General features: G+C 50.4%; 1 protein-coding gene across 2 annotated transcripts in view; it reads left to right on the top strand.

Annotated features, from left to right (window-relative positions):
• Nucleotides 1-14,795, top strand: part of wdr62 (WD repeat domain 62) — a 28,462-nt gene extending 13,667 nt beyond the window's left edge. For both annotated transcript variants that reach the window (XM_085431027.1, XM_085431028.1), the window contains exons 13-34: nucleotides 2,876-3,001; nucleotides 3,096-3,166; nucleotides 3,347-3,468; nucleotides 5,599-5,674; nucleotides 5,758-5,869; nucleotides 5,956-6,019; nucleotides 6,097-6,204; nucleotides 6,287-6,381; nucleotides 7,718-7,770; nucleotides 7,873-8,088; nucleotides 8,286-8,359; nucleotides 8,442-8,599; nucleotides 9,117-9,230; nucleotides 9,305-9,416; nucleotides 9,555-9,627; nucleotides 9,971-10,052; nucleotides 11,518-11,643; nucleotides 11,944-12,223; nucleotides 12,711-12,886; nucleotides 13,668-13,757; nucleotides 14,154-14,251; nucleotides 14,449-14,795. In XM_085431027.1, coding sequence (XP_085287153.1) covers nucleotides 2,876-3,001; nucleotides 3,096-3,166; nucleotides 3,347-3,468; nucleotides 5,599-5,674; nucleotides 5,758-5,869; nucleotides 5,956-6,019; nucleotides 6,097-6,204; nucleotides 6,287-6,381; nucleotides 7,718-7,770; nucleotides 7,873-8,088; nucleotides 8,286-8,359; nucleotides 8,442-8,599; nucleotides 9,117-9,230; nucleotides 9,305-9,416; nucleotides 9,555-9,627; nucleotides 9,971-10,052; nucleotides 11,518-11,643; nucleotides 11,944-12,223; nucleotides 12,711-12,886; nucleotides 13,668-13,757; nucleotides 14,154-14,251; nucleotides 14,449-14,679 — 2,657 coding nt within the window. In that variant the 3' untranslated portion in view covers nucleotides 14,680-14,795. The remainder of the gene's footprint in view (nucleotides 1-2,875; nucleotides 3,002-3,095; nucleotides 3,167-3,346; nucleotides 3,469-5,598; nucleotides 5,675-5,757; nucleotides 5,870-5,955; nucleotides 6,020-6,096; nucleotides 6,205-6,286; nucleotides 6,382-7,717; nucleotides 7,771-7,872; nucleotides 8,089-8,285; nucleotides 8,360-8,441; nucleotides 8,600-9,116; nucleotides 9,231-9,304; nucleotides 9,417-9,554; nucleotides 9,628-9,970; nucleotides 10,053-11,517; nucleotides 11,644-11,943; nucleotides 12,224-12,710; nucleotides 12,887-13,667; nucleotides 13,758-14,153; nucleotides 14,252-14,448) is intronic.
• Nucleotides 14,796-14,805: the final 10 nt, after the last annotated feature.

Raw genomic sequence — 14,805 nt, forward strand, 5'->3', positions numbered from 1 at the left:
TTGCCTTTTCTTGGCACGAACCACTCATGTGTCCCTGCTTAAGACAGCTGAAGCATAGTCCTTTAGTTCGCATGAAGTCAATCTTTTCCTTATGAAGTGACTTCTTCATCCTCTTGCACTGTTCCATGGTGTGCTCTTCACCACGACAGAAAAGACAGGGTTTGGAAAATGCACACACCTGCTTCCCGCTGACCTTGTTCCTTTCTTTAGAGGGTACGTCCTGTGTAGTGGTGATAGTTGCAGCTGCAGTGAATCCTTTTCTGTTTCCACTTCTCCTTTGCAACCTCTCATCCACTTGCCCTCTAACTTGGACCTTTAATGTGCTGTCCTTTATATCACCGAACAATGGATGCAAAACTTCTTTGGCCTGCTTATTGACAAACTCCACCAGATCTGCAAATGTGACTCTGCGTTTTGCCTTGTCTAAGACCCCACAAGCATATGTTCTCCACCTTTCTCTCAGCTTGTACGGAAGCTTGGAAACGATAGCACGCATGTTGGCTGTGTTATCCAACTCCTCCATGTACTCCACATCCATCATTGCATTACGACATCCAGTAAGATAGAGGCCGAAAGCATGCAGAGCCTCTCCATCATCTGACTTGATGGTTGGCCAGTTAAGAGCCTTGTGAATGTATGCCACTGATATCTTGTAGGCATTTCCAAAGTGCTCTTCCAACAGTCTCTTAGCCGTTTGATATCCATGTGTAGGTTCCATATGAAGACAACTCCGTATCAATTCTCGTGGTTGCCCACTTGTGTATTGTTCCATGTAGTACAATCGATCCTTGTCGCTCTCTGTTCTGTCCTCCACACCATGTTCAAAAGCTCGCATGAACAGCCGATACTCTAATGGGTCCCCTTTAAACACAGAAATGTTCTGCGGGGGCAACGTAGCTAACTTCTGTTGCTTAGTTAGCGCTTCGACCACATCCTGTAGAGCACTTGGTGTCTGCGATGGCTGGGAGGTAACAGTGTGTGTTTGCTGTGCGTTTTGGAGGATGTTCTTCTTCTGCGCTTGTCTTTCTCGTGTGGGGGATGGGCTATTTGACTGCTGTGAAGTAAATAAATCTCCAACCTTATGTGATGCCACGTAGGAGTTCATTCCATCCCGAGTGGATACGCGACTGGATGCCTTGGATGCACGACTTTCGTATTCCGATAAGATCTTGATCTTTGCCTCATTTGCTGCAAGAGCTGTTTGTATTTCTAGCTCCTCCTTTTCAGCTTGGAGCTTAGCCTCCCTTTCCTCCAGCAAGCGTTTCTGTCTTAAAGACGATGCCTTAATCAATAAGGTAGCTCGCTCCACCTCTGCCTTCATGCGTGTGGACGACACCGATGACGAAGCGCAGGAGCCGCGTTCTGACAATGCCTTATCACTGCGTTTTGAGACAGATGCATTAGATATGCTGTCAGATGGATCCACATCTTCATTGCATTTTTCAGCCTCCACAGCGCGCATGGCCATCTTGTCAATCCAAGCCGAAGCTGTCTCAGCAAAAGCCTTAAAGGAATCAGCCTTAGGCTCAAACCAATTTTCCTGGTCTTTAGTTAAATCCTCCTCCGGCATTTGCTGGAGCACCTCTTTAACATTTGTGTTCAAACCACAAAACTCTCCAAACCGCTCATTAAAATCCTTCATTAACTGTGTTACTTCTGTTAGGCTGGTATCACATTCATTTTCCATCAGCTGGCGCACTTGTTTCACTGTGCCTGTTAATTTGGCTAGCTTGGCCTTCCGTAAATTGATAATACGTTGCAGCCTTTCCTCCATAGCTTTAGGTGTGATTTTCACCGCCCTAGCTTCCAATTCTGCTACTGTGTCTTCTTCTTCGTTGTTCATGCTATTAATTTCCCGAATAGCAACACCAAAATCCTTATTTTATCATCCACAAATCATGCAGGTTGGCTACCACACAGTTCAGCATCCACCATGACTCAGCAATTTTTCCTCGTGAATTAGCTCCACTTACTCACGTTTGTTGTCGCTGCAGCAGCTCGGGTTTTTTCCTTCTTTAGTTGCGTCAATTACTCCACAACGAGCAGGTTTTCCTACAAAATGTGTAAGCCGTGAGACCAGTTTTCCCGTGATTCACTCGCGTACGTCAGTTTGAAGAGGAAAAAGAACTCCACGGGACTCCGATGTGAAAAGATGTAACAAAAAATTTATTCCACAGTTTTTGCATCTTACAGGAGTGGTCAGGTTTAACTTGTCCTCAACAAAATAACCTACTACGGTAGGAAAACCGTGTGGCTCTGTTCTACCCTGCTGCCCCGTATAGCTTATGCCGTGTTAACTCCTTTTCTCTCTCTCTCCCCCCTCCCGCACCGCATGCACTAATTTGCATACATCCGTTACTATAAACACGAGTCTTTAAGGCACATGTATTCATGGTACTACGTAACCTAGTTCCACCATAAACATGCATCTATTTCCTAAAATTATTAATTACACAAACAAGCTTAACAACAGCGAAATATAAATACTAAAACATATGAACTATCTTAACTTGGCTCCCACAAGCGGTCTCCAACCTTTTTTGCGCCACGGACGGTTTATGCCCGACAATATTTTCACGGACCGGCCTTTAAGGTGTCGCGGATAAATGAGGGAGGGGCTAATAATCGGCTCAGTCATTTTTAATGATCGTTGAAAGCCCAGATCGTAATCGTGATTAAAATTCGATTAATTGAGCAGCCCTATCAGTCGGTGAGGACGTGAAGATGCAGATCAGCAGCGCCTCAGAGTAATCCAAACCTGTCTACGACTCCGCCCATCAGAGACCCTCAGCCCTGCTGGCTGGGCGTGGTTCTGCGGGGGTGGGCTTGAGTGTGGTGCGGCTCCTGAGTGACGACGCGATTTGTGGCGTTTCAGGTGTGAAGCTGTTGGCGTCGGCCAGCAGAGACCGACTCATCCACGTCTTCGACCTGGAGAGGAACTACAGCCTGGAGCAGACCCTGAATGACCACTCGGCCTCCATCACCGCCGTCAAGTTCACAGGTACCCCAGCTCCGCCCACACGACGCCGCCCTTCATCCCATACGCACCTGTGTCGTGTTCTCCCAGCGATGTCACTTTGTTACCTGTGCTGCAGGTGAGAGCCCGGAGGTTCGACTCGTGAGCTGTGGAGCCGACAAGAGCATCTACTTCCAGACAGCTGAGCAGGTGAGGCTCCCTCGTGCACGCCTGCAGATGATCCACTTTCTGATTGGTCGATTTCTGTTCTGTTTCTGCAAAGTCTGATTTTTTTTGGTTAAACTCCTGACTGGTTTTATTTACCTGCTGATTGGTGCCGCCGTCCGTTTCCCATGATTCCGTGCTCCGGGACGACTCGTCGTGGTCCAGACTTCGGAGGGCCTGCAGTTCTCCAGGAGTCACCACGTGGTGGAGAAGACGACTCTGTACGACATGGACCTGGACTCGAGCCGGACGCACGTCGCCGTCGCCTGTCAGGACCGAAACGTCAGGTGAGAAACTCTGCGCGTGGTCACAGCTGCTGGAAACGTGTCGTTAAGAGCAGGTTTGTGGCTGCGCAGCTCGTTCAGAGGCCGCGAGGCGACGCGGCCTGTTAATCACGTGGGCAGATATCAGCTGATAAAGTCGAGTAAAGATGATTCTGATTCCTCCTTGAAGGTAATCTGGAGAACGGGGCAGGCGTTGAGGGAAGGTTACTTCCGTGAGACGGCACCTTCAGTTTCATTCAAACATTTAAACCGCGACCGGTTGGATCCCTTAATTCTCACCCCAACCAATCGCAGCAGATGGCCCCGCCCCTCCCTGAGCCTGGTTCTGCCGGAGGTTTCTTCCTGTTAAACAGTTTTTCCTTCCCACTGTCACCAAAGTGCTGCTCATAGGGGGTCATATGATTGTTTGGTTTCTCTGTATGTGTTATTGTAGGGTCGACCTTGAACAAGTCACCTGACAGCTCCTAATGTTGTCGTGTAAAGACAGTGGGGGGGGGGGGTGGGACTCCATCAGTCAGATGAATCCTTAATGAGCAGCGCTTGGCAACTGTGGGGACGAAGAACTGCCCTGAGACAGGGGGGCACTGAGGGAGGGGTCAGGAAATGAGATTGGATGGTTTTACTAAAGCTTTGGTCACTCGAGCTCTTCGTTCAGAGCCCAGTCCCTCAGTAGCACGTGACCTATAACCCCGTGTGGACAGTTTTGCCCCTTGCAAAATGGAGAAGATGAATTTCCTGTACGTGAAAGCGACGTAGCCTCGGTATCTTATGGAGATTGACAGCACGACCTTTCTGACGTTAGAATAAAAACGGCGTGTTTTATCGCTGCGGGTCCAGCTGTTGAGTCTGCAGAAGCAGAGGCTCGTAGCCCTGCAGCTTCCTGTCGGGGCAGCTCTTCCATCACTCGCTGTCATCATCGCTCCTCTCTCATCCTGGCCGCACTCGACGGCGCGTGTTTGGCTCTGATCTTTGTTTTGTTGGTGTTTGTTGAACATCATCAGAGGCTGAGGTGTGTTACTGATGCGTGTCCCGGTGCCATCAGAGCACCGCTGTAGTGCACACGAAGCTACGGGTTCAAAACTGTGTCTGTGTGTCTGTGTGTGTCTGTGTGTGTGTGTCTGTGTGTGTGTGTGTGTCTGTGTCTGTGTCTGTGCGTCTGTGTGTGTCTGTGTCTGTGCGTCTGTGCGCGTCTGTGTGTGTGTGTCTGTGCGTGTCTGTGTGTGTGTGCGTCTGTGCGTGTCTGTGTGTGTGTGCGTCTGTGCGTGTCTGTGTGTGTGTGCGTCTGTGCGTGTCTGTGTGTCTGTGCGTCTGTGCGTGTCTGTCTGTGTCTGTGCGTCTGTGCGTGTCTGTGTGTCTGTGCGTCTGTGCGTGTCTGTCTGTGCGTCTGTGCGTCTGTGTGCGCGTCTGTGTGCGTCTGTGTGTGTCTGTGTGTGTGTGTGCGTCTGTGTGTGTGTGCGTCTGTGTGTGTGTGTGTCTGTGCGTGTGTGTGTGTCTGTGCGTGTGTGTGTGTCTGTGCGTGTGTGTGTGTGTCTGTGCGTGTGTGTGCGCATGTGTGTGTGTGCGCGCGTCTGTGTGCGCGTCTGTGTGCGTCTGTGTGTGTCTGTGTGTGTGTGTGTGCGCGTCTGTGTGTGTGTGCGTCTGTGTGTGTGTGTGTCTGTGCGTGTGTGTGTGTGTCTGTGCGTGTGTGTGTGTGTCTGTGCGTGTGTGTGTGTGTGTGTCTGTGTGTCTGTGTGTGCGTCTGCGTCTGTGTGTGTCTGTGTGTGCGCGTGTGTGTGTGTGTGTGTGTGTGTGCGTCTGCGTCTGTGTGTGTGTGTCTGTGTGTGTGTGTGTGTGTGTGTGTGTGTGTGTCTGTGTGTGTGTGCGTGTGTGTGTGTGTCTGCGTCTGTGTGTGTCTGTGTGTGCGCGTGTGTGTGTGTGTGTGTGTGTGTGTGTGTGCGTGTGTCTGTGTCTGTGCGTGTGTGTGCGCGTGTCTGTGTGTGCGCGTGTCTGTGTGTGTGTGTGTGTGTCTGTGTGTGCGTCTGCGTCTGTGTGTGTGTGTGTGTGCGTGTGTGCGTGTCTGTGCGTGTGCGTCTGTGTGTGCGCGACTCTCTGTGTGTGTGTGTGTGTGTGTGTGTGTGTGTGTGTGTGTGTCAGGGTCTACAACGTGGAAACAGGAAAACTTAAGAAGTGTCTGAAAGGCTCGTCCAGCGATGAGGGGGCCCTGTTGAAGGTGAGGGGGCGGGGTTAATGATTGCGGGTTATGGTGTGTCTTGTGGAAACGGCTGAAACGATGTGTCTCAATCGGAGCTGCAGGTTCAGATGGATCCGTCGGGCTCCTTCTTCGCCACCAGCTGCTCGGACAAAAACATCACCATCTTTGACTACGGGTCAGGAGAGTGCGTCGCCACCCTGTTCGGCCATTCAGGTGAGCGAATCCCCGAGCTTCACGCGCGTGTCTTTGAGGAGTTTAAACTGTCAGCTAAACGTGTCTGTGCTGCGCTGTCTCCTCAGAGCTGGTCACCTGTATCAGGTTCAGTCAGGACTGCAGACACCTGATCACGGTGTCAGGAGACAGGTGAGCTCAGCGGTCAGACGACGCGCTGCTCAGACCGATGTGCAGGAAAGCGTTGACCGACTCTTTGCTTTGTGTAGCTGTGTGTTTGTGTGGCGGCTGGACGCTCAGATGACCAGCACCATGAGGAAGAGGCGGGGCGTCAGGCTGACCGCTGCACCTGAAACCCACAAAAAGCCGAACATTAGGTAAGTCAGATGCGATGGGACGCTGCAGAAGGTGCAGCAGATGTTGGGGTTAATTCACGTTCTGCTTCATGGCGTTTTTCAGGAGGGAGACCTTCATCACGGTGCCCTCCTCCCAGCTGCCTCAGATGGAGGAGGAGGAGGAGGGGAGGACTCCCTGCAGGCTGGACCCGTGTCCTGGTGAGGACGAGTTCACTGAGAGCGGTTTGTCCAGTCCGGTGAAGCAAACAGCTGAGCTCTTTGTTGTGTTTACACGGTGATACTTTGTGCAGGCAGCTGTGGTACTGACGCACATCAACGGTGTATCGCAGACACAGAATAAAGAGTCTGTGCAAAAACAGCATCAGTACAGCGCTGTGAGGCTCCTCACAGGGCAGCAGTACAAATACGTCTCCTCCCCTCGCCGCCGCATGTCGTGCCCTAATGAGACAGCAGCTGTTACAGCGCCCCTTCAGGGACAAACGGGAGAGGCCAGTGAGGGCCATGGTAAACCACACAGAAGAAACTTACACTGCAAGTCTGCGTCCATGTGCACACACAGGAAGTAGCAGCTGGGCGCCCTCGCCGCACACTCTCCTTTGATGCAGATGAGCTGCAGGTCGGACGTCCTCCTCCTGAAATCAGTGATAAGCTCTTTGGTGTTGGAGGTGTAAAGGACACCACACCTCCACCGTCAGACCTCCTCCCTGTATGCAGTCTCATTGGGACTGGAGATGAGGCCCACCACGCCGGTGTCGTTGTACTGACAGGTGTGAGATGAGTACAGTAGAGGGCTTGGCACACAGCCCTGTGGCGAGCTGATATCAAGGCGGGGGGCTGTGGAAAGATGGGGACCCACTCTGACTTTCTGCACACAGACAGTCTCTGATCCAGCAGCAGGTGGTGAGAGGAAGCATCGTGCAGAGCTGAAGCCAGCAAAGAGCAGCCTAGCACTGCGCCCCTGTTCTTTTTGTTGGGCGAGGTTCGTGTGGAGCGCTGTAACAATGGGGGCGGGACACGATGATGCTCGCCTCGCGCTCCTGCACCGGGTGAGCAGAGCTGCTGCACGCTTTGAGGTGGACAAACTGTTCTGCTACTCTGCAAGCACAGCCTCTGACGTCGTGCTGTTGCTGGCCTTCAAGTGGGTGCAGACCCTCCCACACCTGCTGTGTATGGTTGTCACTGTAGTGGGCCCTTATCCTCAGCATCTCTGCTGCCTGTCAGGTCAAGTCTGAAACTGAAAGCGTAAAACCTGAGACGGTCCAAACATTGGTGCAGATCCCACATCGGTCAGGGGATTCCTGATGACACGTGCGCGGGCTCGCTACTTCCTGCTGTGAGTCATATCCTCTTTTACTCGCTGAAAGCTGCAGGAGCTGAAAGCGCTCCCTCGGGCTCAGACAGGAGTTCACAGCTTCAGACGTTAGACTGAGCCCTGCCAGGCCGGAGGAAGCATCTGTGCTAAACTTCCAGTGTTTCTGTGAATCAGCCAGAACCAGAACGATGAGTCTTTTCTGTCCTGACTTGTTTGTTTCAGACGCTCCGCTGCTTCAGACCAACGGGAAGCTCCCCCTGTGGTTCAAGAAGCTGGTCAGTCTCCGCCCTCTAACCCTCAGCTCATCAATCTGCTCGCAGATAATGATCAACCACACTATAGACTGTGTGTGTGTGTGTGTGTGTGTGTTCGTTCAGCAAGGACAGGGCGGAGCCTCCTCCACCATCCAGTCGGAGAGCGAGCCTCGTCAAGTGCGCAGTCGGTGGGCGGAGCAGATGAACCCTTTGACCTTCTGCTCCAACTTCTCTCCGAGTCTCAACAAGAGCCAGGGGGAGGAGGATGAGGAGGAGGAAGAAGAGGAGGGTTTCCACCCTCAGAGTCTGGAGTATCTGCTGGAGGATGAGGAGAAAGAGGTAAGGACCAGGCTGCCGGAACAATGAATATTAATATTGATTATTTTTTTTGACTGTAAATCGCAACCATTACAATCTGTGATGGTGGTGGGTGTGGCTTCTTCATGTCGAGATGGCCAAAGCTTGAAGTTTGAGTAATTGGTTAATGAGGTTGTGATGGCTGAAATGTGGGCGGAGTCTGACTGACTGATGTTCAGGTGGTGCAGACAGCAGGTGGAGAGCAGAACAACTTCATCCTGTATCCTAGCAACACCACGGTCACCCCTGAAAGGTGAGGGTTACACCTGACGACGATGATGATGCTGCTGTTTTCATGAAGTCTGTTTTTGAAACGCTCCGATGTTTGTCTTCAGCGAGTTTGAGGTGGAGGGTGTTCCCGTTCCACAGCAGTCACTGAGCCAGCTGGAGGTCAGAGGTCAAGGGGAGGAGCCTGTGTGGCAGACTCAGCTGAGTCCAGACTCCGCCTGTTCTGAGGGATCAGCAGGAAGTCTGGAGCAGCAGCATGATCCAGGTCAGAGTTTAACCCTTTACAGGAAGCTCAAAACAGAGCCTCACTCCCCCAGGGGTGAGTTTCAAAATAAAAGCCCACAGAACAATATCAGATTAAAATCAATCAATCAATAAATCAATTAATATCAGGTTAAAATAGGAAAAGTTCCCACTTAGATACACTAAATGACTGGAATCCTTAGATGCTAGCTTTTCAAAATAAAAGTCCCTCAGGTTAAAGAATGCTTTAGTGTCGGCTTTACATGATAAAATCCTTCACTTGGTTAGAAATTGTTCAACATGTTTAAGCCTAGTATCGAGGGGTTTTCACAATAAAGGAACTCACTGAAGTAAAGTGCCTCATCAGTTTAGAAGGACGCTTTAAATTGATTCGTTTTGTCATATTTTAAGAATAAAAGCATCCAATCTGTTACAGCAAGTTAACTGGACAATCAAACCTTTCAAAATAAGTGATAAGAGGCGCACCTTCCTCTGTTTCCCATCACGAGTCATCACAAGCTCCGCCCTTTCTGTTTCAGACACCGACTCCCTGAGTCAGGGCAGCTCAGTGGGCAGTTTGGGTTTGGAGGACGACGAGGACAGAAACTCTCTGAAGAGCCACTTTGAGACTCTGGCCTCCGGTCTGAGCGAAGGTAAACACCAACATCTTCATCATTGCCATCCTCTGACAGTTACTGAGCTGCTAACATGACCTTTGACCTTCCAGAGAAGTTTGACACAGACCTGAAGACTCTGCAGCCTCCAGATGAAAAGCACTTCCTGAACCCCCGACTCAGCATCTCCACCCGCTTCCTGTCCCGCTTCCAGGACAGAATCAGGTCAGCTTACCCACAATCCACAGTGAAGCCGTGACCTTTGACCTGCAGGGTCACTGCAGGCTTGCAGGTACCGCTCGCCTCCGTCACTTCTGACTCCTACGTGACTTTGTGTCCATCTTGTCTCTGCTGCTGTTTCAGGGCGAGCCGAGCTCCGCCTCCCGTCTCCATCCCGACTAGGATCTCTGAGGAGAGCAACATCAGCACCACATCGGTAAATGCACACAAGCCTGTAATGCAGGGGGCGTGTCCACATGAGGAGTGGCGCCTCCGCTCAGCGCTTCTCTTGGATTTCAAACCGAGGCAAACGCCTGATTCCAAATTTTCCTTTCAGTTACAAAACAAATTCATTTTACAGCATTTTCAGGCAACAAATAATGACACGGCACAGTCGACAGTTAGTTTACATGCATGTGGGCGTTTCCAGAGCCCCGCCTCCAACTTGATGCTACAAGAATGCAGCATGAGCTGTGGACACGACCTCTGACCTGTCGGGGCGCGCCTGAGAGCGGCCATGGCTGAGGTTTGTAACGTTGAAGAGGAAACTTGTTTTTCAGGTGAACTCCGAGTCGAGCAGCGACGTCTCATCAGCCGGGCTGACTGGGGGAGAGAACGGGGGAGGAGCAGCGGGAGGAGGAGGTGAGTTTCCTGTCAAAGCTTGAGAAGCATCAGCTGTCGCAGCAGCTCGGTCACATTCTGCGTTTCTGGCTCGATGACTCAGGGAAGGCGACGGCACGCGCTCATCGCTTTGCTCCCAAACAGCTGATTGGTCCTTGCAGTCGCCATGTTTCAGGAAGCAGCTTCAACAAACTGACAGCTGTGAGTAATGACAGGGTTCACCATGGCGACGGCCAATTAAGGAGCAGTGGATGAAGACTCGGATCTGAATCATTCATACAGTCGTTTTACTGAACTTAATGAAATTTGGTAAAATAACCTGACAGGGTCTCACTACAGATGTGGACTCCTGACATTTCAGTGGAAAAATGGAAGAAATCAAAGACATAATTTCATCTTATTGTTCTAATTAAACTTAAGATTTGACAAAATCCGTCTTTAAGACCAAATTTTCAGGTTTATTAGTTTCTGTTTGGATAACATGAAGTTACATTTCTTATTGGAACAAAGAGTAGAACAGACAACAGCTGGCACATCTGCATAAAAGTACAGAAAAGTGATGCTGAGCCCCCAGGAGAGACTGCCCTCTGGTGGTAATTTGGTGCAGTGCAGTCATGACCTCAGTTCATCTACAGTCTAATAGAAAGAGGCGTTTTGTTTTTATTTCTAAAAGCAGTGTTGCCACCTTCTCGTATCGCCCAAAGCCGCTCTTAAGGCTCGTGCTGCGGCGTCCTCAGATGAGGTTTAGAGTCTCAGCTCGTCCGACTTGGAGGTTTGTGGTTGAGCAGGATGTGAGTGTACATCAGATAATGTGTGCACGTTTGCCGCCGATGTTCTCTGACGCTTCCTCTTTGCTCCGCTTTAGTGAGGACGGTCCTGCAGACACACACAGGCGATGCAGAGACGTGAGCTGTGTGAAAGGCAGGCAGAGGTTGATTACAGATTGCAGTTTAGTCTCCAGTCTGAAAATGAAAAGAGCCGGACGTGATGGTTTGAGTTTTGATGCTGCAAAGGTCTTTTTATTTTGTGTTTAATCTAAACTTGTTAAGTTCAGAATAACATTTTTAAAACCACAGGTTTTGTTTCCTAATATGAAAAATGTGAATTAAAAGCAAAGTTAGCTGAAGATCACTGTCACCGCGCCGCGGTCCGATCTGGAGGTGAAGCTGGAAATAATAATGGATGATGTTTAATCAGGTTAGTAATCAAGATTAAAACTGCAAGGATGTGATGGAGAGCTCGGCTGGAGCTGAGCAGCGCCGCGTTCAGTGTTCAGTGCGGTCGCTGCAGCGCCGCGCCGGAGCTCCGTGTTTCTGTCTTCACTCATTTGTTTGATAAAAGTTAACACACTTGTGGTTAAGCAGAGGAAGCACACTCGCACACACGTCACACACTTCCTGTGCTGTAACAGTTAAACAGCTTAAGAGAAGCGACAGAGGCTCCAGGACGTCTCTCTGAGGGACTCCATGTGTTTGTGTGCTCACAGCGAGCTGCCGACAATCAGCCCTCCATAGAAGAGCTTCCTGCAAAATTTCCCATCAGCCCCATCGCCATGGCACACCCCGCAGAAGAAACACGGCGCTGGTCGTCCTGTGCAGAAAGACGTTAGGAGGTGTGTCTGTACGCCGCTGCGGGCACCCGGGTGTTTGTGTGGCGTCTTCCGATTTATTTATTTATTTATTTTTTTTGTGCAGCAAATCATGGTTGTGGTGGTGGGAATGTTTAGGGGTCAAAGGTCACAGACGGTGTGTTCACATGAGGTTGTATCTGAAGCCTGGCTGTAACTGTCCTTATCAGTAATCTTCACAGAATCGGGTGACTGTGAAACGATCTTCTCTGAACGGCGCTCAGGGACACCACTTCCTGCTCTGATCGCAGCTCGCTTACATTCTGCTCTCTTCTAACCAATCAGACGTGACCTCCAGGACCATCACGGCCCAAAACAGCTGCAGCGAGGAGGCGGCGGACCAACCGTCGGCTTTTCGGCTCAGATACCTGGGAACCACAGCCAGCTCCAGGGCCAAACTGAGCCGGGACTCTCCGGGTTCCACCTCCTCGCCCTCCTCCACGCCCACGCTGGAGGAGAACAAAGAGAACCTCCCCTCTCCAGCAGAGTGCCAGCCTCCAGCCTCCACCCTGCTCTCTGCTAGACAGGACAGCAAACCTGACAACCACCAGGACCAGACCAGCAGGTACCCCCCGGTCCCCCCCACACCAGCTGGGCTTTCCTGTCTTTACTGAACATTTTCCATCAGCCCTGGTTTAAGGTGACTCATTTCTCACACATGTAAAGCAGAGGCGAGGACTCGCAGGAGACGAGCTCTAAAATCGCTTCATTTCAGTTATTACCACATGAATAAAGACTTCTAGAAGTCTTATAACACTCTCAGCTAGTCCTTTGTTGTTGTTGTACAATGAAACACGTGTCAGATGTGTTCAGACGTAGGACAAAGGCACACATGGCCTGAGTGATGAGGGTCACACAGACCATGGCTCAGGTGGGTGTGGGGGGAAGCAGCTGTTAGTGAGGCTGCTGGTGTGGGACTGACCTGAGGCACTGATCAGAGGGCGGCGGGTGAGATGCTCTCACTGAACGTCGGTGAGAGCATCCGTTTTGTTTTTTATTGGTTTCTTTATGATAAAAATGGGAATTATCAACCTCGACAAACCCTCTGTCAGCCTGCAGGTGTGGACCACGCCCACTCAGGTGATTTCACAGCTCATAGTTGACAGGTGTAATATCAGCAGCACAGAGGAGACTCTAATCCAGACCCCTGTGGCAACACCCACCACCTGTGAGGTCATCACCTGCCCTGCCTCCATGAAGGAAGAAGCTCGAAGACCAGCTGATCCAGGTAACACACACACACACACAGGTGATGGCAGCTACATCGTAGCCACAGCTGCGACGCACTGACAGAGGTTACTTTCCTGGTATGAACGCGTCCTTTGACCGTCAGTCTTTTCTCCAGAAGCCGTTCGACTCGTCCATGTGGGCAGCTGCAAATTTCTGTCGAGCTTGCGAGTGTTAATGCCAGAGCGGGGGCTTGTTTCTGGGTCAGCACCCTCTCGGTCCATGATGGATGTTTTACATCATCATGAACATCCTAACCAGTTTCATCCCATCTGAGGGTGACCGTTTCGATGTTCTTCCAGATCTTGGCATTGAAACATCAGAATAACTTGCAGCTGTTCAGAAATGACTCCTAAAGACCTTCCTAACTTGTGTAAATCTGCAGTTGTCCTTCTTAGACCTTCACAATGTTCCCTGGACTTTCTCACTGTTCTGAGTATTGGTCAGTCCCAGAAGTGCCGTCACACAAATCCTTTGTAAGCTGCACCAGTTGTAGTCTGAGCTTTGTCCAGTTAAAATACTTGGGCACCATGCATTGGTCTGACCGTATGTAAATGCTTTGAAAGCTGTATACTGTACAGTCATTTCAGCCTCACGTTTATGCTCCTGGCTGGAAACTTCTGACACAAATATATTTTCTTCCTGATATTGTTACATTTACAGTAATTTTTTCTTTCTTTTTTTTACCCTTTTATCTTTTCTCCTCATATCTTTATGTAACTCATATCTGACCTGTACACCTGCTGCTCTGATGCTTCGTCTTTTTCTGGTCTCATTTAAAGATGTTTCTTTATCAGCTGATTTGCTGCTCTCTGCCCCGCCCACCTCGTCCTCCTCCCCTCTGGTGGAAAGGCTCCGCCCCACTCTCACAGGTAAAGGTAATTTTCTGTAAAGTTGTGATGATGATGATGATGCTGCTTGGATCGCTGTGTAGTGCCACAGAGGCCATAGCTGCCGTGATGTCACCTGCTGATTTCAAGATGCCGCCCTTTCACCATGACGGGGGGCTGATCTTACTGTGAAACCAAAAGCTCATTGACTAATACTTTGTGATTGACAGACCGTTAGCCAATGAGCATGCCCTGGATAATCCTGACAAAACGCACGACTACAATTCTGAAATTAGTTACTGAACCACAAAGTCGTCAATGGTTTTTTCCCAGAACTGTCCGTTGCATCGCCCTCTGCTGGCTGTTAGAAAGAATACAGCGTATTGTAACGACGCCATGCTTGTGCTTCAGGCTGTAAGAACAGATGTTTGTGTGCAGGTTCGGGAGGAGACGAAGAGTCGGTGAGCGTGCAGTGTCTGCAGATCGCCGCCGAGCTAAGGGCGACGGCGAGACGAGCTGTCCATCTTTACCAGAAGGTTTCTTCTTCACACATTGTTATTAGGATATCAACACTGATGTGACTCGTCACTTTTCTTTGAATCATCATATTTCTTTTTCTTCTTTTGTCGTTTTTCTGAATCGCTGAACGATAATCAAATGTAAAGCGTCACGCAGGCGTTTGTGTTTGTTCGTTAGTGTCCGCCTCACGTTTTCTTTGTTGTTTGTGTTGCAGCTCGGCGCAACGCTCGGCGCAACGCTCGCTGGCTCGCAGCGACGTCTCCAGGTGTCGTCAGCGATGCTGGAGGCGTTTGATGTAGTTCGCTCTGACATGCAGGAGGTGCTGCGGGAGTCGGGTGGCAGCGTCCCCTGCGGTCAGCTGGAGGACCGCAGGACGGCGTCTCTGCTGGAGACGTACTCTGAGCGGCTGCTGCAGATGGTGGAGGAGAAAATGAAGCGTGTGTGAGCCGATGGTGGATTTGAAATCAGTATTAAACTGTGCACCTTGTGTCTGTGTGTGTCTGAGTGAATCACTGTCTGTAAATACTTCATGTTTCCTAATAAACGCTGTTTTTACTTTAACTGTGGCCAC

The sequence above is a fragment of the Copadichromis virginalis genome, linkage group LG14 (assembly GCF_057382275.1).
Source record: "Copadichromis virginalis isolate Kocher_CV1m ecotype Utaka linkage group LG14, C_Virginalis_male_GT1.1, whole genome shotgun sequence".
Lineage (NCBI taxonomy): Eukaryota > Metazoa > Chordata > Actinopteri > Cichliformes > Cichlidae > Copadichromis > Copadichromis virginalis.